The sequence below is a fragment of the Mastigoproctus giganteus genome, chromosome 7 (assembly GCF_048544385.1).
Source record: "Mastigoproctus giganteus isolate SK-2022 chromosome 7, ASM4854438v1, whole genome shotgun sequence".
In the NCBI taxonomy this organism is placed as follows: domain Eukaryota; kingdom Metazoa; phylum Arthropoda; class Arachnida; order Uropygi; family Thelyphonidae; genus Mastigoproctus; species Mastigoproctus giganteus.
Genome location: NC_143581.1, coordinates 218,741,329 through 218,763,517, shown reverse-complemented (window position 1 = coordinate 218,763,517; position 22,189 = coordinate 218,741,329). Strand labels below are relative to the sequence as shown.

Sequence of the window (22,189 nt, the reverse complement as noted above, 5' to 3'; positions counted from 1 at the left end):
CTGATATCGATCAATATTAATTCAAACATACTATGTAATCGAGATAAATGTGACAGAAGCATATAATGTTAAATTATGCAATTAATTTTTGCTCTTAATCGCTTAAGTCAAATTTATAAATAACAGAAAATTTTATAATATTGCAAAGTATTATACTTCCCCACCAAGCTACTTTATAATTGCCACCAGGTTGGCAAAATTTTCTGGGGAGAACACTGAAATCAATATTAGTAGTGGTAAATGATGCAAGAAAGTAAGCTTATACAGCTGCGGCCAAAAAAAAAAAAAATTATTAAACTACTAACTTCCATAGCACCAGTTGGTCCTACAATGGCTTTGATCCAACAATCAACTACCCTCTGCTGAAAGCAAATTTCTGCACATCTATCCTGTATTCATCCTTCCTCCCTTTAAATTTATACACCCTCATGCATTGTCTAAGCAAGAGGGAAGATGCTATCCGCACTGAGTTTACTCAATCCATTCAAAGCCTTAAACATCTCAATCACCTCTCCTTGCAAGTCTTTAGTTTTCAAGTGCTGCGATTTACAGAACCAAATCAGCAGATTTGCAGATCCATATCCTTCCTAACAAGGCCTCCAGACCTGTATGCAGTATTAAAGATATAGCCTGATTATTTCCTTATACAATGGGATAATCATCTTCTTATCCCCAATGGAAAAATTCCAATATATCATTGACAAAATCCCATAAACTGTCCTAGCAGTCCACTACACTGTCCAGAGAACATCGTGTCTGAATACATAATTATTTCAGGTCTTTCTCATTCTCCATACTCTGTGTGGTACTACAACGTCGACATGTTATTCTGGGATTACTGATTCCCATATGCACTTACCTTGCATTTGTTAATGTTAAACTTCAATTGCCACTTCTCAGCCCATCTGCCTAATTTTTCTAAATCTGGTTGCAGTAGTATACCCTGATACTGTCATTAACTACCCTGCCAACCTTCATATCATCGTCAGACTTGACATAAACCCTGATATGCTTTCATGAATATCAGTAATAAATACTGAAAACAACAATGGATGCAGCACTGAATCTGTGGGAATTTCACTAATAACATTACTTCAAGAAGAGCTGTGCCCATTGTTAACTACTCTGTCTTCTCCCATTCAACCATCCTTTATGTAAAAAAAAGTCCATTAGAGCTTTTCATTTCAAAATTTCGTAGTGCTATCAGCACTGAGTTAGCTTTTTTGTGGCAATTGACCATTTTTTTCTGAATGTCATGATTTAATACAAACTTTTCAATAACATTAGCAAATCTTTAGTATATCTTATGTGAGATAATTATAACTGAATGCCCTTTTTTTTATTTATTGTAATTTTATAATTCTTTCAAAGTATTGGTTTATTTTATGCGAGTACAAACATTTATTCTCACATTCTTTCTTAAAATTGTTTATCTTACAGAAACCAACAACAACTTTTCGGTTTTTTAACAGAGGCGTAAGTTTTAATTTTTTATTTTTATTATTATTTTTTTATATATAATTTGACTTTTTTTTTATTTTTTATTTCTTTGGGTTAATTTTAAAAAAATTCTCTCCCTAAGGATTATTACACTGTTCATGGAAATGATGCAGTATTCGTTGCCAGAGAAGTTTTTAAAACCATTTCAGTTGTTAAATACATTGGGTCTGGTAAGTAATTTTAACAATAGCAGTTAAATTATGTTAAATTAAATTAGTGTTCTAATTTTTTACATCAGGGATTTTATTAACTACATTCATAATAATGTGTAATTTCATGATTTTATTTATTTATATAGTAGAAATGACTTCAATAAATTGGAAATTTTTTAAATTTTATTGTTAAACTTCATTTTTGTCTTGATAATTATATCATGTACTAGGTGCCAAGGAACAGCCTATCAGTAATAAAGATGTGCAATATATTACATTTATGAAAATTTTTATTTCTGATAATTTTTTATGTTAATATTTAATGTTTTGAGTAGTGTGCAGATTGAAAAACGTTTATGAAATGAATTTATTGAATTTGTTTGATACATTACAGGGCCACAAAAAATTGAATCAACCTGTCTCAGTAAATTGGTATTTGAGTCACTACTAAGGGATTTACTCCTTGTAAGACATTATAGAGTTGAAATCTATAAACCCAAAGCTGGAAAAGGAAGTGAATGGATATTGGAGGCTAAGGTGACTGATATATCTTTAAAATATTCTTGCTTCAGTGTACACAGACACAATAAAATAGTAAAATTTGTAGAATTTGCAGCCTGGCCTCTTCAGATACCAGGCTGCAATAAAGCATTCAGCTTACTTTTCCTTAAACATTTTCAATATACATAGTTTGACTTTCTTATTGAAAGTAATTCTGTATTTTCTAAATGGGATGGTGAAACTTTTGCATGTGGAGCTGTAGACCATATCTATTAATAGATTATTAGTCATATCAAAATAATTATATATTTAATATTTATGTAATTATAATGATTTAATTTTATTTATTTTAGCAAAATGTAATTGCTTATTTGTAGCTTGCTTATGATTATCCTTTTAAATATTGGTTGCTTGTTGTGCACAAAGAGATTGTTTTAATCCTCCATCACTTGTACCCTGAAGGAATAAATACACTTGTGTGATTGATGCCCATGAGACTTTTTTGTTTTAATTATAAAATATTCATTTTATTTTGCTTTTTACTGATTTGAAAATGGTGATTAATTATGATTTTGCCAAACTCATTTACAAAATGTTGAAAAACAATAATGAAGATAAAACCAATAATAATATTTTTTTATCATATTTCTTAGAATTTTCAAGGTCACTCATTCCCAAATTGAGACACAGACACCACATCAATGTATATTTTGCCAGTTGCTCATATTTAATTTCTGCCCAGCAAAACTGAAGCTATGGAAAGATTGGACTCTCTTGTTTTGCCTCACAGACAATATAAGAAACAGATGCTATCACTCACCTGACATCTGTTAAATGCCAAAGGGAAAAAAATTGACATCTCGTATTTCATATTATATCAAAATGACAACAGAAAATACTGTTTAATCATTTAGAGAATATTGGTGGAGAAAGATATATGGAAGGATTTGATTTTTATTTCCAAATTTAAAAAAAAATAAAAAGTAGCATCTGTTTGAAACCATATAAGTAGCAGAAGGTTAAGTCACAATATTCTCTCATCTGTCCTTATAGTATTACTCCTGCATTTTGCAATGTATGATACAATATTGCATTCTGTTCTAAAAATGATTTATTTGGAATTTTAGAAATATATTTTTATTGTTCCTTCCACTGTTGCTTAAGGGATAAAAAAACCATTAAATTAATATATGAGGACATAGTTTAACTGAAAGTTTAACTGTTATTTCATACTGATCTAGTCTAGGGAATACAAAGAAATTGTTTGGATTTGTATTGTGCTAGTTTGTAGTTTCTTACCTGTGTTGTTCAATGGACCTTCACTAGTGTGAAGTAATAGGTAATGATCTTTAGTTAATTTTTGTTGCTTTTTTTTTTTTTTTTTTTTTTCCATCTTGTATATTAATTTAATTGGTTTTCACACCCAAAGCTATGGAGGAAAGGAGCTGTCACACAGAAAAAAATGCTATCACTTACCTGGCATTTATTAAATGCTAAAAAGAGAAAGAAAAAAAAAAATTGACATCACATATTTCATATTATATCAAAATGACAATAGAAAATACTGATTTAGAGACTATTAGTGGAGAAAGGTATATGGAAGGATTTGATTTTTATTTCCAAATTTCAAAAAAATAAACTAAAATAAATTAAAAAGTAACATCTGTTTGAAACCATGTAAGTAGCAGAAGGTTAAGTCACAATCTTCTCTCATCTGTCCTTACAGTATTACTCCTGAATTTTGCAATGTATGATACAATATTGCATTTTGTTCTAAAAATGATTTATTTGGAATTTTAGAAATATATTTTTATCGATCCTTCCTCTGTTGCTTGAGGGATAAAAAACCATTAAGGCAAGGATGAAGGCAAGCAAATTACACTTTGTGAATGAGCTGTTAGAATGTCCATTTCATATGTTAGTGCTCAATATTGTGAATGATTGACCTGAAAATGTCACTAATCTGTGCCTGCTGGATTCCACAAAATTTGACTCCAGAACAAAAACAGAAAAGAGTAGTCTTGTGCAGAGAAATGCTTGATCATTTTGAAACACAGGGTCAAATCTTCTTAAATCAAATAGTGACTTTTGATGAAACTTGGATTTTTCACTATGATCCAGAGACAAAACAACAGTTGAGCAGGTGGAAGCATTCTAATTTACCAAAACCTAAGGAATTTCCTTCTAGTTCAGCTGACAAACAAATGGTTCTTGTGTTTTTTGACATAAAAGGCATTCTTGGAAGACTACCACATTTTATGCCTTGTGGTACAACTGTGAATAAGGGAGCATACTCTGAGGTTTTCAGAGTCAAACTTCACCACGCCATTTTTGAGACACATCAATAACTTTCCGGTGTAACGTGGTTTCTCCACCAAGTCAGTGTCTGGCCACATATAGCTAATATTGTGCAGCCAGTGATCACTGCCATAGGTGCCGAGGTTCTGCCACATCCCCCTTATTCACCAGACTTCGCCCCATGTGATTTCTTCCTGTTACACATCTGAAGAAAGCTCTGAAAGGCAAGCGTTTTGCATTCGACAGCGATGTGCGCAGAGCCACAATGGAAGCACTTTGCAGCCTTTCGAAAAATGATTTGCAAGAAGCATTTAATGCTGGAGTGCGACGGTGGTGAAAGTGTGTAAACTTCTAGGGATAGTATTTCAAGGAGGAGAAATCCATAGAAGATTCAGATGATTGCAATTAAGATAAGATTTTGCATCAGTCCGCGAATTACCCCTCGTATAAATATAAATAAAGCATATCCAAATAATCAGAAGTATAAATGAGAACTGGATATAAACCACTTATATTTAATCATCTCTTATATATTTTTTTTTTTTATAAATATATTTTCTAGGCCTCTCCAGGAGACTTAACAGATCTTGAAGAAACATTGTTTGGGAATATTGAAATGACAGATTCTAAAGGTGTAATAGCAGTTAAATGTGGATCTGATTCCTCCAAACAGCAGGTAAGATTCCTCTTTTATTATTAAAAGAAAAGTAAAATTAAATTTCTTGCTCAAATTTCTTCTGCCTTTTCCTAAACAGTTATTGAATACAAAGACTTCAATTCCAATTTTTCGCTGAATTGGATTAATATACTACCATTTGAAATGCCATTCTTTCAATTTACAGCTGTGATACATATTAATTTAACTTAATATAACAAGGAATAAAAGTGAAGCAGTATTGCAGAAATTACAATGATCAGCTTTTAAGAACTCAGAGAGAGAGAGAGAGAGAGAGAGAGAGAAAGAGAATCTTAAGATAATTAACTTTTATAATAGATTCTTAATAGGGAAGAAAAGGTAAACATATATGAGTAAAAGAGAATTAGATAATCAATTATTCGACAGCTAAGTGATTATATCTTTCAAAAAAGTGATAAAAAATGATTCATCATAGTACTATAAGCTTCATAACTCCATTTTAAAAGAATTCCAACGATTTTTTTGCATCTTTTATCTCATGTTATATATATTTTTTTTATGTTTTTATTTATGTATGTATTTTTTTGCTTTAGGCAAAATATTGGAAGCTGTTGTTTTAAAATAAGCTGACAGAGTGATAATAAGTGGTCAGCAGACCTCTGTCATTAAAAAAAATCATACAACAGGTTACATTCACATTCTGCTGATGGCTAGAAAAATTCTTTAAGATTTTTTGCCCATTGCTGAGTTAAACAGCTTTAGGGAATAAACTTTTTCCACTGAAATACTTTACATACAATGTAAGACAAAGACAAATTGATATCTATAAGAAATACAATTTACAAATGTGATAAATGGATTCATCATGTCTTGAGCCATCTTTTATGCTAGCTATGTACACAGCCAGTTTTCAAACAGGTAAATATCTTATCCCTTGATTTTCATTTATAAGGCTAAGAATAAATATAGAATTTTATTTCCAAACACCTTTGTTTCAGTGGTAGGAAAATCATTACCAGTGGTAGGATGCATTACCAAAGATTTTTCTATGCACTCATGCATGTCTTTTTTATTTTGTTACAATTTTTGTTCTTTTTGTCATTCTCTTCATCTTTTTAAAAAGAAAAAAATAACATTCTATCCTTTTTTCATTATTATTTGCATACTATAAACAAATTCTGTGTGTGTGTGTGTATATATATATATATATATATATATATATATATATATATATAGCCTAATTTGATTCTATATATTTTCAGTTCAACTATTATTTTGTCAGTGGTGTGGTTTGGCCATGCAAGTACTGGGCTTTCTGTTTTATTATTTTTCGCTGCATAAGGACCACCCACTATGCAAATCAATTGCACCGGCGGTCTGATCTTAGTATCATTCTGTCGTTGCATGGATTTGTTTAGCGTTCGAAATGCAGTGATTCCCTGACTATTATTGGCCTCGTGGTCCTCTGTCGAGATGGGGCATAATGGTCAGTCTATTTTATTTCATTTTATTAATTATTATTTTCAATTTATTTGGTCATGTAATGTTGTTAGTCTACGTTTCCTCCTTGGTGAGATTTCACATAATTCAGAAACTGGTGCCATCGAGAGGATGCTGCTAAATGTCTTTCAATTGGCTTAATTTTCTAAATTATTTTAGGAATGTTGCTTCAACACTACCCTCTTCTTCTTTATCCCCCTCCCATATATATTTTTCTGTTATTGTTATGTTATTTTATTCGGTTAAGTTCTTTTTCACTCTACTGGTTTGCCATGCTACTGGCAAATATCCTATTTTAATTTAGCTTATTATAAGCAACATGTAGTGGATTGTGCTTTTCTGCTGCCACTGATGTTTGCTTTCCTACTATTTTTTCTTATTAATTTTAACATATATTTTATTAATTTCTATCTCTTTATTTAATTTTTGGATTAATTTGATCCTATATATATATATTGAAGAAATTTATTATAACACATTTGTTATATTCATGTGAAGGAATTTGAATATAACAAATGTGTTTTGTTTTGCGTTTTTTTTTTTTTTTTTTTTAATCATGTATAGAAGTGACTGACTCCTCAACATTTTATTTTTTAAAGGGAAAAAAATGTAGGGTAAAATGACAGAATTCTGTAATGAAAAATAATGTATTGTTATTATTTTAGTATGATGTGGGACCACAAGTTTTATATTATTGTTTACAAAGGCAAATGTCTATGCTTGTGTAATTGTAAATATCTGTGTGAAACATTTTATTCAATGAAAATAATTGAAGAATTTATTATGTTTTAATAAATTGGAAGTTTTTCTTCTATGTACCACTTGACTGCTCACTTAAACATGATAAAAGTTTGCTAATGTAGACCCTTGCCATATAATGAGAGATAGATGGCAAGGGTCTATACTAAGTTTCAAAACAGCTTTGACAGTGTTATCTAGTTTTAAGAAAGAAAGAATCACCATAAAATAATATTAAAAGTTTACATTAATTCCTGGATACCATCATCTGTAATGTGAGCATGAACCCAAGCCTTCATGTCAAAAATTTGGCCCCTATCAACGGAGAAACAAAAGTCTTTCAAGGCATAAAATTAATGCAAAAACACATTTAATTCAATTATTTCAGTACCTTTGTTGAAATATAACCTTTACTAGCTGATGTGTTTATTGTAAGTGTACAACATCATATAGCATAAAATCTTGGAAGGCTATATTATTAATAATTTAATGTATTTTCCAGGTTGTTGGAGTTGCTTATGGTGATGCTATCTTGCGAAAATTATCAGTATGTGAGTTTGTGGACAATGATTATTTCTCAAATCTTCAGGTAGGTGTTTCTTTTAATGGATGGAAATGTGTTCCAGATGGAACACTTGTCTCCTGTTTGAATTGGTGTAGGTTTGATTCTTACCTCCAGACCTGAGATTTATACCCATCAGCAATGGTAGCACCTTCGAAAACTTTTCAGATGTTGGCTACCCTAGTTATTTGTTTACAGAGTTGTAGTTTTTTGAAAGGATGGATGCCAATAATTTATAACTTTGGAATATGATACTGCATTGCATAGGCTTAAGTTTTTATAATAAAAACAAGGTTACTGTAGGTAGTGAACCTACAACATATATTGTACTCAGAAATAAACCAAAAATATTAAAAAACAGCTAAAACTGCAGCATTAAAATATGAGAAAGCCCTGAATGGCTGCAAACTTCTCTCCAAAAATTGGTAAGGAACAATAAAAAAAAATATATAATAATAAATTTGCTTTCATCATATAAAAAAAACAACTTTAGTCCATATAGTGCAGTGTCAATTTAAATACAAGATTTCCTGCATTCATTATGACATGATAGTTGAAAAAATGTATAGCATCATTGTTTATTAGTTAGTTGGTCTTTAATGTAGGTAAAATAGCTTTATAGTAATACCATATGACATTTTCCAGTCAATAATAAATATTACAATGAACTTTTTAAGTTCTAAAAAATAATGCAACCAGGTGTGATTAATACTATCTCTGATTACAAACCTTAGAATTTATTAAAAGGTTTAGGTTTCATTCCTGCCTCCTTTCTTGTATGCATTGGCTTCAGCCATTAAATATTCTATGCTCATCCTCATTTATCCATTTTTCAACTGTATATTGTATAACACAGCAGCTCTGGTACTGAAATACAATGGTTAGGCCACGCCTTGTGTACTGCGTACACGTCTGGAGGCCTCATTTTAGGAAGGATGTAGAGTTGCTTGAGTGAGTACAGAGAAGGGCAACAAGATTGGTGAGGGGCGGTCTTACCAAGAAAGGCTTATGTTCTGCAAATTGCAGCATCTGGAGACTAGGCACCTGGGAGGTGATATGATTAAGGTGTATAAGGACTTGAACAGGTTCAATTCTGATGGGATTTCTCTTGCTCAGATTACGAACCTTAGGGGACATAAATTCAAATTGAGGAAAGACAGTTATAAAATAGATGTGCGGAAATTTGCCTTTAGCCAGCGTGTAGTTGATTGCTGAAGCAAATTTCCATCTGTCGTTGTGGAAGTTGATAGCATAAATTCAAGGAGGAATTGGACAAATGTTTAGAGGGAATGGATGTGTGAAATTGTTTTTTTTTTTTTTTTTTTTTTTTTGCTGTTGCTACATAAGCTTGCTTTCTTGCATCACATGCCTTTACTACTACATGGAAAAATGAAATAAGTGCATTTGACTCTAAATTTTAAAGTGAACATATTTAAAATTTACAGTTTTAAATATGGTCATTCTCACATAGTTGCCATGGCATTTTAAGAAAAAAAAAAAAAAAAAAGCTTCTGCAGATAAGAATGGTAATATATGAACAAATTGAGTTTTGTTTCGGAATAAAACATATCAGATTGATTTATGCAAAATACTGCATACATATAGGAAGCAGTAATTCCAGAATAACACTGTTTTATTTATTTATTTTTTTGTTTAGTGATATACAGGAATTTTGTCAGCAGAGATAAAGTGGTGATTATCTCCATTTCATAAAGTAATAGTTATGTGCATCTTGAATACAGGTCTGGAAGCCTCATTATAAGAAGGATGTGGATCTCTTGGAATGGGTGCAGAGGCAAGGACACAAGAAGCCTACCACGAAAAATGTCAGTTCTGCAAATTGAAAGCTTGGAAACTGTTGGCACCTGCAAGGAGACTTGACTGAAATGTTTATTGAAATGGATTGAGTAAACTAAATGCTGATGGCATCCTTATTCTTCTCAGACAACACACATAAGGGGACAATAAACCTAGATTGAAAAAGGATTGCTGCAGAATAGATGTGTGAAAATTTGCTTTCAGCGAGAGAGTAATTGACTGTTAGAGCAAACTTCCATCTGGTGTTGTGGAAGTAGGTAGTTTGAATAAATTTAAATTTTCAAAGTGATGAGGTGTGGTGATTAAGTTCCTGGACTGATGCTGTTGTGATCATATTCAATGTGTTTGAAAAGAAACTTAAGTGGTATGTTGTAGTTCAAACTTCTTCCAACAGATGTACAGAGATCCTCCATTAGGCTGACAGATTGCAACTAACAACCAGTTTCATTAGTAGCTTAACATTCCTTTTTGCAATGGAGCAACAAATGAATATCAAATTTTGCTTTAAACTGGGAAAGTCTGCAAAAGAAACATATGAAACATTAAAAACTGTTCATGATGATGAAATGTTAAGTCATATCACTGTATTTGACTGGTATAAGCAGCTCAAAGACGTGAGGCTGTTTGCAATGATCCAAGAATTGGATGTCCGTCAACCTCTCAAATGAGGACAGAGCGTAAAAGTTCACAAAATTCGGGCAAGAGATTGTCATTTTACCATCAATCAGAATGATGGCTGATGAGTTGGATGAATAAGGTGACAATTTGTCAAATTCTGTTGGAAGAATTTACATAGACCTTCCATTTTCCAAATGGAAGGTCTGTGTAAAATTTGTGCACAGCCTTACAGATGAGCAGAAGCAATGAAGAGTGTCATCATGCAAAGACTTCATCTAGACTTGTCAAGGCAATCCTAATTTCCTCAACTGTATTGTCAGTGGAGATGAGCATTGGGTGTTTCAGTATAACCCAGAGACAAAGCATTAGAGCTTACAGTGGACTTCAAAATCATTGCCAAGGCCCAAAGTTTTGTTACAGAAGTCCAAGGTCAAGATGATGCTGAGCATGTTTTTCAACAAACAGTGTGATTCACAAAGAATTTGTAACTGAAGTGGGGGGGGGAGAGTGTCAGTGTTGCATTTTACATACAGGTGCTTCAAAGACTATTGAACCACATTTCCTGGGTGAGGCTGCAATTTTGAGAGAAAAGCAGTTGGTTCTTGTTGCATGACAATTCCCTTTCCCATTCTGTACTTGTGAAAACATTTCCAATGGAACATTGCATTCTACAGATCAACCTTCCGCCCTACTCTCCCAATATAGCACCAGCAGACTTCCCAAGGTGAAAACTGCCCTCAAAGGAAAGGATTTCAGGATGTTGAGACATAAAGAAAAATGTAACTACCAAACTGAATATCTCTTTGGATGCCTTCACTGACTCTTTTCAAAAACTTTTAGAATGGCATAACAACTGTATTCAATCAGGTGGTGATTACATTGAATAAAAATAAAACCATTTTTTATTGTGCTGGTCTTGGAACTTAATTGCCACACCATGTGTTTTATTTATTTATTTATTTTTGCTGATGCTATATAAACTTGTTTCCTTGCATCATTTGCACCACTAATACTAATAATTCCCTTTCATGAAGTTTTGATAATCCATAATTTCTGCAAAAATGTTTTAAAATGCAAACTATATATAGGTGTGCTGCTTGCTTGGTTTTTAAATAAGTGGAAGCTTGCTTTTATTGTATGGTAGGTGCAATATAAATAAGTTTTCTCTTATTCTGAAGTCTTTTATCTTTAAAAATGTGTCCAAAACTCTTTAAAAAGGCTGTCATTAAAGTGGTGTAGGAAATGCTCTTTCCATGCATTCAACTATTAGCAAATAGCCACACACACACACACACAGAGAGAGAGAGAGAGAGAGAGAGAGAGAGAGAGAGAGAGAGAGAGAGAGAGAGAGAGAGGTGTGTGGGGGGGGCAAGACTCTGTAACAATATGATTCTGGTTCTTTGTACATCATATAGTTCACAATCTTGATTCCTATAGAATTTCAATTTTCTGAAATATTGTATGAACAAAAAGAAATCATATGAGGTTAAATCGGATGTATACGGTGTACCATGGCATCTTGTTGCTATAATTGCCTTATTGGAAGGAATACTCTTTCCACCATTCAACTATTAGTAAACAGCAAAGCTTGTATAGAGATCAAAGCAATAACCACACATTATTATGATTTAGCTTTCGTGATAATTCATATACCATGTAGTTCACATTCTCTATCCATATAGAATTTCAAGCTTCTATGTTTTTGCATATTAGTGCTATAATTGCCTAAATGCCTTTATTTCCTTGTTGTCTCTACATTGTTAAAATGCTTCTTTTTTTTTTTTTTAGGCACTTTTGGTTCATCTGAGTCCAAAAGAATGTTTATTGCCAGCCACAGACATGGGTGGTAACTATAGCAACATGAAAGACATCATGAAAAGAAATAATATTTTAGTATCTGAAATGAAGTCAAGTAGGTGGTTTGTTTTTCATATGTTTAAATTTAAATGTTTTGAAATAATTTGTTGCACATGATATATTTGTTACAAAACACAGAAAAATTTTATTTGATTTAGTTAGCCCTATTTTCATTACACACCATTTTGGAACACAAATAGTCTTGTATTAGATGAAAAATCTTGTTTTCCAAAAGTTTGTATTAAAAATAGAAAAATGGCAAGGTATAAAATAGCAATTTTTGACCTTTGTTTATAATGTTATAAGCATGCACTATGAGGGCACATTCTTCATGTAATATGTGGAACTGCACAGAAATTATCTGCACTATTAATTTCTAATGAGATAGCTAGATGAAATGACTGTGGAAACACAGTAAACACTTTCCTAAGTTGGTTTTTTTGAAGTGTATTAAAGTAAGCATTTGAAGTTCTAATAGATCATTTAACTAGCCAACCATTGTGTATTTTCCTTGGAAGGTACTAAAAGTTTGAACGTGGTTACAAACTTCAGTTCTACATGAGAAGTGCTATTATAATCAGAATCACATGCACCTATTGGCAGCTTAAAGGCATCCAAGAACCTATTCTAATACCCTTTTTTTTTTTTTTTTTCTCCCCCCCCCTCTCTCTCTCTCTCTCTCTCTCCAGAATAAACTACTTACAGAATTATACCGATAACTTTCTTTAAGGTGGAAGACATTGCTTTATTCTGTAGCAGTGGGAAAAAATTATTTAAAATTTACTAAAAAATTAGTACCATCTCATCTTAAAAAATTAATAATTGCAAACTTTACATAACTGCATATTTACTACCACTTTGTAGAGTTGCAGTTACATTGCACTTTTTTCAAAAGCATGAAATTTAAAAACGTTATTGAGTGCTTATAAATACATGAATGTAATAATTATTATTCATTTAATTAAATTGTCCTGGCAGCTTAATTTTCTTTTTTTTTTTTTAACTAGGTGACTTCAGTATTAAAGATATCACACAAGATTTAAATCGGTTACTCAAGTTTAAGAAAGGAATGCAGGCACAAAGTTCTTTAATTCGTAAGGATTTTGAAGTTTCATTAGTTTATAGTAATGTATTTACTTAATATCTTTTATGTTTAATTATTCTTAAATATGTTCATTGATTCTAGCAGTACTGATAATGCTGTGAATTAGCATTGATTTTACTGCATATTCATTTCTTAAATCAATTTATCTTATCCCTAAATCACTTTATTTGCTTTGTGGCTCCAAAATGCATGTTTATAAGGATTTTTCAAAATACACTTGTGTGGCAATTGGAAAATGAGACTGATGCTAGAAAAAATTATCCCATGTATGAGTAAACTAACCTTGTTTTATTCAAAGTAACTTCCTCCTGTGTCCACACACTGCATGCAATGATCACAAAGCAACTGGAAAGCAGTGACTTGTATACTGTTTAATGTTCTCATCACAGCTCTTTGAATGGTTTCAACGTCATCAAAATAATAGCTTTTCAGTGATGCCTTGAGCTTCAAGAATAAAAAGAAGTCACATGGGGCTAAGTTTAATGAATACAGTGGTTGTGACACTACACAGATGTTTTTGCTAGCCAAAAATTCCCAAACAATGAGTACCTTGTGGCTTGGTGTGTTTTCATGCAAAAGGAACCAACTGCTGTCTTCTCCATACTGAGGCCACACATGACAGTCTCTGCAACAAACATTTCAAAACATCCAAGTGGTAGGTAGTAGTAACACTTTGACCATTGGGCATGAACTCTATGCAAAATTCCCTTGCTATCGTAGAAAATGATGAGCATGGTTTTGACCTTTCTTTGATGAACTTTTTTGGCTTTGGGATAGTTTTCCGACTTCCACTCCACACTTTGTCGCTTTGTTGCAGAGTTGTGCTGAAAACACCATGTCTTGTCTCCTGTAATGATCAAATTCAGGAAGTTGTTTACTTTCAGTGGCCTCAGTGAGTTTCCTGCAGTGTTCAACTCACACCTGCCATTGGCCATTTCTTAACAAATGTGGAACAAACCTTGTTAACAGATGCACCTTCATTTTCTTCAAATCCTGGGTTACTATTTGTCAAATGATTTCCTTATTAACACACTGATCTTCTGAAATCATTTGGAATGTTGCACATCGGTCACTTGTAATATTTCCTGCACCTTTTCAATCAGTTCTTTAAAACAATTTTTTTGCATTATTGTTTTTTACAATTTTTTCCACAATACCTTTATAGTTTTGAATAATTATTAATTTTTCTAAGGGAAGTTGTGTGATGCTATGTCTATACATTGTTAATTTTGTCAAGCCTAGGCCTCTGGACAGTTGACTGAAATGGCAGTTAAGGATCTTCTGTCAGAGATATGAAAATTGAAATTAGTAAAACGTGCAAAGCATCAAGCTTTATTTTATACTTAGTAGGCTGCACATTTGTCTTTTATAGATATAGCATCACAAATTGTTTGTAAAACAAGTCTTGCTACCAAAGGAGATACCATGATAAAACTGGCAGTTTTTATTACAGTATCTGAGTGATGCACTTTGAATTGTTAGCCTAATGCAACAATTGGAATAGGGTCAGGCTTATTGTTAAATTGTCTGTAAAGCGAGTCTTGCTACTAAAAGAAATACCGTGATAAAACTGGCAGTTTTTATTACAGTATCTGCGTGATGCATTTTGAATTGTTAGCCTAATGCAACAATTGGAACAGTGTCAGAGTTATGCTTTTGAAACTCATGGTGCATTTATATGTGCCCGTGACCACCAAATACGGAGGATGCGGAAAGGTCAGGGAATGACCACCGCATATCCCCGGAGCAATATGGCCTTAGTTGCCAATGCTCCTAAAAACCAAATAACAACAACAGCATTTATATGTGACACTCTGCCAGTAGAAAGTAGATGAATATAAAAGGTATGAAAGTTGCATAATATTATTATAAAAAAAAAGAAAAGAAAGAAAAAAGCAGTTGGAATAAAATGCTGGAAAACATGAATAAAGGAAAGTTAATCTAAATCAGTTATAATTTTAATGCTTACTATTTGCCATTTAGAAGTTATAGTATATCTTACTATTTGTAAAAAGAATATTTTTATAGTCCCAATTAAGAGCACTAAGTGGGGACAGTAATACATGAATTCTGCCATCAAAATCTTCTTTCTATAAACAAAATATGGATGTTTTATGGAGGAAACAAAAAAATAATAAAAAAAGGATGCTGATGCAGTGGAATAAATGTAAAAGTGAACCCTATGCCTTGATTGACTTTCGTTTGACTTATGTATTAATAGTCCATTTGCTATAATTTAACTGTACTTCTTTCTTTATGTAATGTTTGTAGCAAATGATCAGTAATAAATTATATGAAATTTTGAGGGCTGTAGATTCTGTTTATTTCATTGTGTAAGAAAGTTTCTGTCATTCTTAAGTAACACTGTTTATATAGTTTATTAAGTAAAGGAACTACAGTGTTTTTTCTTGTTGGAAGTACTTTCTAGAAGATTGACAGAATCGCATTGTTTGATTTAGACCATTAATAGGAATAAATGTTAAGCCTTAAGCAGAAAGCCTAAGCTAACAGAAACTCATTCCATCCTATTGTGCTCAAACTGCGGAGATGATATTAGCCTATGTACTAAGAACTAGAGGTTCCAATACTTTTCCATCTGTGGTTTTCATCAAAAAAAAAAAAAAAACTTGGTGTTTTCAGATTAAAGTCTTTACAGCTTACCAGAGATGGGGTTGGGCTTCCTAATGTCTCCAATTAGAACCAAAACATGTCAGGTAATAGAATAATTCAGTTTAGGTAAATTCTTCCATTCTCTGGGAAGTAGGTAGTATGACCTAATTGAAATGTAAAGTATATGCTTTATAATTACATTTGATATTTTTTCATTAGTTGTTTTTAAAATTAGGAACTTTTGGCTTTAATTATAATGTTTATCATTAGCCAGTGAATTAAACTGCTTAGATCTCTGGCACATGATGCAAGAAAGCAAACTTATACAACATCAGCCACAAAAAAAAAAAAAAAAAACACACCTTCCCATTTCACCGATCCATTCGTTCCAAATATTTGTCTAAATTTATTTAAGCTATCTACTTCCATATTCCTTTGAGAGGAAAATCTTGCACACATAAATTGTAGCTTATGCAGATATTTTTTTGTCTCTAGGAATAACCACTGGATTACCACTAGTGAGGAGACTTTTTTTGCCAGTCAATAGCAAACATTAAAAATGACTGCTTTGGTGTGTGTAATCAGCGTCAGTGTGTTTACTTAAATATTGAAGGGGGGGCTTTTTTCTCTCTCTCTCTCTCTAATATAATCTCTGTTCAGTTTTTATACAGTACTTTCCTCTCTTTTTTATTGCAGCTGAAGTAGATAAGAATATTGCAATGGGTGGAATTTCTGCTCTTATCAAATATTTAGAGGTAATCATTTACTTCTGGTTTTTATTATACAGATATCATTATTATTAATAATTAGAAATTATATTCCTGAGATTTAGACTTAGTTTGTGAATATTATTTGAAAATTTTCACTGTAATTATTATTTTCATGCCAGTAATAACATTAGTTTAAACTAATGTTACTACTAATGTTAGCAACATATTGAGCTAAAATAATATTCATCTATTAATGATTCATCTCTAATCACAGGTTGTAGATAAAGAGGCAGCTCAAAAATATTCAGACACTTTGAAGGAAATTGCAGAAGAAGGAAGTTATAGTGATCAACAAATATTTAGCGTTGATGAAACCTGATTGTTCCAGAAGCAAATGCCTTCTAAGACTTTCTTAGCTAAAACAGAAAAACCACAACCTGGTTATAAAGTCACCAAAGATAGGCTTACATTTTTATTAGGGGGAAATGCTGAGGCAGATTTAAAATTAAAGACCATGCTCGTTTATCGTGCACAGAATCCTAGGGCTCTTAAAGGCTTATATCAAGAATCACTCCTAGTAATTTGGCAATCTAACAAGAAAGCATGGATAATTAAAGCTCTATTTGAGGAATGGTTCACAGGCTATTTTTGCCCAACAGTTGAAAATTATTGCAGAAAAGATGGCACCTCCGTAGCCAGGTGGGCAGGAGCAGCAGTGCATAGCACATGCTTCCTGATTAGACTGGGTTTCGAGCCCATGCCCACCAAATACGGAGGATGTGGAAAGGTCTGGGTATGACCACCGCATATCCCCGGATCAATATGGCCTTGGTTGCTAATGCTCCTAAATACAAAAAACAAACAAAGCAGAAAAAATAATCTTGATTTTAAAGCTTTATTAATTTTGCATAATGCTCCTGGTCATCCCATTGCTCTTGATTCCTTGTGTGAAAATATCAAAGCAATATTTTTACCACCTAATACAACTTTCTTGCTGTAACCGATGGATCAAGGGTGTATTGCAACTTTTAAAGCTTACTACCTGAGAAGCACTTTTAAACAAGCAATTCAAGCAACATCTAGAGAGAATGCAATTTCATTGATAGAATTCTGGAAAAAGTATAGCATCAAAGATGCCGTTGAAAACATTCACCAGTCATGGCTTGAACTTACATCAAGCAATATGAGAGCCATGTGGAAGCATCTTCTTCCTCACTGTGCAAATGAATTTAAAGGCTTTCCAAAAGAAATGGAAGGTGTTGTTGAAGAAATAACTCACATCAGAAAGGACCTTGATTTTAATGAGTTCAAGGATTAATTGAATCCCATTCCAAAGAACTGAGCAATAGTGATCTAAATTTAGATACCCAATGAGCGTATAAAGCTGTCGATGATTGTCAAGGTGATGCAACTCTTACCCACAAGAAAGAGGTCACTCGAACGGAATTTGATGAGATTTTTCGTGCTATCGAAGTTTTTAAGCAGCAATGCTTAGATGCTGACCCTGATGTAGAACGCAGCAGTAAAATTTGTCGAAACATGGGAAAGGCTTTGATCCCTTATCGACAGATGTATGATAAGAGGAAGAAGGAGAATACACATCAAACTGCACTTATAAAATTTTTTTAAAAAAGTAGAATATTTTCCTTTATTTAACTTTTAATTTTATTTAATTTTTATTGTGCTTTGTAATTATAATTTGTTGGAAAAATTTTAAAAATACAGTACAGGCAACCCCCTTATAACACGGTACTTCTACAATATGGTTTTCTCTAACACAGTTTGAGAATTGTGGGAAATCTTGCATAACACGGTACTTTTGAGCTTTTGTGCTGGGAAAACTGCTATTATGTTAGATGTAATTTTCAATGTTTCTATTCCTTTTTGTGAGTCCCTGCTGCTGACTCGCAAGTTGTTATTGCCTTCATGATATTTTTATAAAGCACATTCTTTAATCACGTTACATTATCATAATACAATAAAAACAATTTGCACTTTCCGTTTTATTGGGCTTTTCTGTTAGTGTAATCAATTATAAACAGGTAGTAAACTCTATCTTCTTGCATTTACTATAAGTATCGACAGCTGGAATTATGTGAGTTTTCATGCTATTATGGTGAAATGTGTTTCCCCTTCCATGAAGTATTCAATCATATTAAAAACATAAATAAATTTTCAGAAACTCATTACTCTGTATCTCACTTGTGCGTATCGTGTTTGTTGCAACTGGCGCACGCTGTTTTCTTTGTTATTAATTGCTTATCATTTTTACTGTTTTATATTTTACAACCAAAAAAAAAAAAAGTCAGTAAACAGATATATCAATTAGTTAGTATGTACATATTACAGTACGTATTAATTACATAAGCGTAAATTTATTTTTATTTTGCTAACTGGAAAATATTCTCCAGATTTTCACGTATCATTTAACTTTGTTAATTGGTAAGGTAATAAAGTTAAATTTGTGCTTTATATCTTTAAAGCGGGGTCCACTGTATTTTGTTAGAAGATCCCAGAGTTAGGTTCTGTGCTACTGAACTTGTGCTTATTTGAGACCATAAAAAATTGTGACTTCGAAACATGCAGATTGTGACAGAGAGCAGAAGGTACACGAAATCTAGATGCTGCAGAAGAGATTGTGCCTAGCAGCAATAAAAGGAAGGAAATTAAATGAACGTACATTATCTGACATATAAGTATCACAGTTTGTAAGGTAAGATGTTTGTTCAGTTATTACTATTTAAGTTACTACTATTATAAAACTAAAGTGAAAATATTAAGTTATTACTACTATAAAAATTAAGTTTCTGATAGTTTTTCTTAAAAAAAAAAATAAAAGGTGTATTTTTGTTAGCTTTTGGAATGTAACCCCCTCCTTTTTGTACTGGTTCTTAGTCCCGTATAACATGGTTTTGCATTACACGAAATTTTATTTTATAGGAACCAAACTGCCGTGTTATGAGAGTTACCTGTACTGTATATTTTCGAGAATAAATAAAAAAGTCGCTGAACCAATTATATTATTTTCCATAGGTTATTAAGTTTGATTAATTCACCTTTCAATTAGTGCGCCGCTTTTGCATGATGCATTGAGCACACTAATCGAGGGATTGCTGTATATATCACTAATGGTTGAACGTCTTTCAAAATTCAATCTTGCTGTTATTACAAGCAATGGTAGGCCACTAAAGACCATTTTCTTCAGTATCTAGTGTCTGATATCAATTATTTTTGAGAGGATAATGTGGTGAAAAGCAAAACATTTTAATAGTTATAATTATAGTTCCTCTTATGCAGTATTAAAATGCTTTTATCTTTTAAGTATTAGATAACGAGAACCAAATTTATTTTTTTATTTTTTTTAATATTGCCCTGATGAAGAGGTGTATTTTTGTCAAAACAGATTTGCAACATTTAAACTCCCATAACACGCAGGCACACCATGATGAATAACTATGGTGTGTTTGTTAACAGCATTTAGAATATATTTTAGTCGGTTGTTTGTTTGTTATTTAGTTTTTAGGAGCATTAGCAACTAAGGCCATATTGCTCCGGGATATGCGGTGGTCATTCCCTGACCTTTCCGCATCCTCCGAATTTGGTGGTGACGGGCTCGAACCCCGGTCTAATCAAGAAGCATGCTACGCACTGCTGCTCCTTCCCACCTGGTTATGGAGGCGCCTATTTTAGTCAGAGAAAAAAAAATAAAATTTTTTTTATGAAACATATCCTTATTCTGATTTATAAACATCCAATAAGGGTGTTACTCCCTGCATGCTGAATTATGTTAAAAAAGTGCATGTATACTAAATTTTTATATTCATATAGGAGTATACTTGGCATAGGATGGTGATGAAAGCCATCAGTTATTTGTGTGATTTTTTTTTTTTTTTTTTTTTTTATGGAAATTAATTCCTTATTTAAAAAATAAAAAAATATCCACTTTGATGTGAAGTAAATAATATATCCTTTGTATATTACTTCAGGGATAGTCAGACAAGATGCCGTAGCCAAGTGGTCAGCCACGAGGGTGCATAAGTACACATGCTTTGATTGACCAGGGTTCAAGCCCATGACTGCTAAATATGGTGCTGTTTATTGTATGATTTCTATCTTGTGAACTCCCCTGATCGTGTGGTCATCCCAGAGTATAAACAGAAAAATTTATTTATTTATTATCTTGCATAAACTTCTCATGCCAATCATCCTACTGTAGCATTAACTTCCCAAATATGTATACAGCTAGGCCTCGCATAACGCGAGTTCGATTAACGCGATATTCAGTTAACGCTATTTGAAAAATGATATCACTTTACGTGATGCAAATTTCCATTTAACGTGATCTTTTTTTTTTTTTTTATGCAATAGTTGAAAAATATTTTAATCGCGCGTTAAGCTTACCGCGAGTCGTATCAATAAACAAACGTTTGCTTGCTGCCCGCCTCGGTGTGTTCCATCAACCATCAGAAGAAAATGTGTTTGTCTCCTGCTAATAAAGTCAATGCAGACTTGCATTTAAAAATTCAAATTTTTAAATGAGCCAGATGAAAATGTTACCGCGAAGGTGATAACGGTAAAAGAATTAGATGAAATCTTTCGCATCACATAGAACCTCAAACAAAAGGTTTGATGTTCTCTGCAATATTTATTTCGCCAGGGCCCAGAGAAGATTGCTGTCGGCTATTGGAAATCGATTGATGAAAAGAGAAAGTCAACACTGTTCAAATATTTCCGCAACAGTAATTTCTTCATTGTGTATTTTATGTCAGAGGTTCCCAAACTTTCTCGGTTCACGGCACCTTTAATGTCTCAGTAATTTTTTCAAGGCACACCCAGACTAAAAGAAATACCTAACAGTTTCGTTTAGTAGTTAGGTCTAAACAACTTAATAAGAAATGCTGAAACTGTGAACTACCTCGAGCTAGTAGTTCGCGTGGTGTCCGACAGATGTCGAGTATCGCTGTGTTTCCCTTGAAAATTTAAAATATTCCGCAGCGCACAGTTTAAGAAACGCTGTTTTATGCAATAAACATTTAATTTCATAATTATTTTCATTATCTTTTACATTATATACAGTTAAAAAGTTATTTAAACGGCATTTTTAAAATTCTTTTATGGACATTCCAGAAGATCAAGGACCAATTATAATTTTTCCTATTGGTTATTATATTCGATTAACGCATTTCCTTTTTGCGCGATGCGCTCGCGGTACGAATTAATCGCGTAATCGAGGCCCGCCTGTATATTGCTCATTTTTTATATAATATTGGTGTAAATACACCATAGTTTACCCATAAGTTTAACTACATAAGTAGTGTTAAGGCATCATTTGATTTTATCTCATATTGTGGCTACCTTCACGAGATACCAGGTATTGCACTACTTCGAATAAACAATGCTTCTCTAATAGAGGAGACTACTGTTATTTATTCTCAGTGGGCATCACCGCCGACCGGGCTAGCCGAGTGGGTAAAGTACCTGCCCGGCAACCCAAAGGTTGCGGGTTCGATTCCCGCCTCGGGCTTGGATCAAAGTACTGCAAAAACCTTGGGAGGTGCAATATGGCCACAGAAGCCGATGCGC

General features: G+C 32.7%; 1 protein-coding gene across 1 annotated transcript in view; it reads left to right on the top strand.

Moving 5' to 3' along the window:
* Window positions 1–22,189, top strand: part of spel1 (DNA mismatch repair protein spel1) — an 89,882-nt gene that overhangs the window by 11,151 nt on the left and 56,542 nt on the right. The window contains exons 3-10 of the mRNA XM_090378568.1: window positions 1,441–1,476; window positions 1,583–1,670; window positions 2,047–2,189; window positions 5,014–5,127; window positions 7,829–7,915; window positions 12,113–12,236; window positions 13,189–13,275; window positions 16,593–16,651. Coding sequence (XP_090234694.1) covers window positions 1,441–1,476; window positions 1,583–1,670; window positions 2,047–2,189; window positions 5,014–5,127; window positions 7,829–7,915; window positions 12,113–12,236; window positions 13,189–13,275; window positions 16,593–16,651 — 738 coding nt within the window. The remainder of the gene's footprint in view (window positions 1–1,440; window positions 1,477–1,582; window positions 1,671–2,046; window positions 2,190–5,013; window positions 5,128–7,828; window positions 7,916–12,112; window positions 12,237–13,188; window positions 13,276–16,592; window positions 16,652–22,189) is intronic.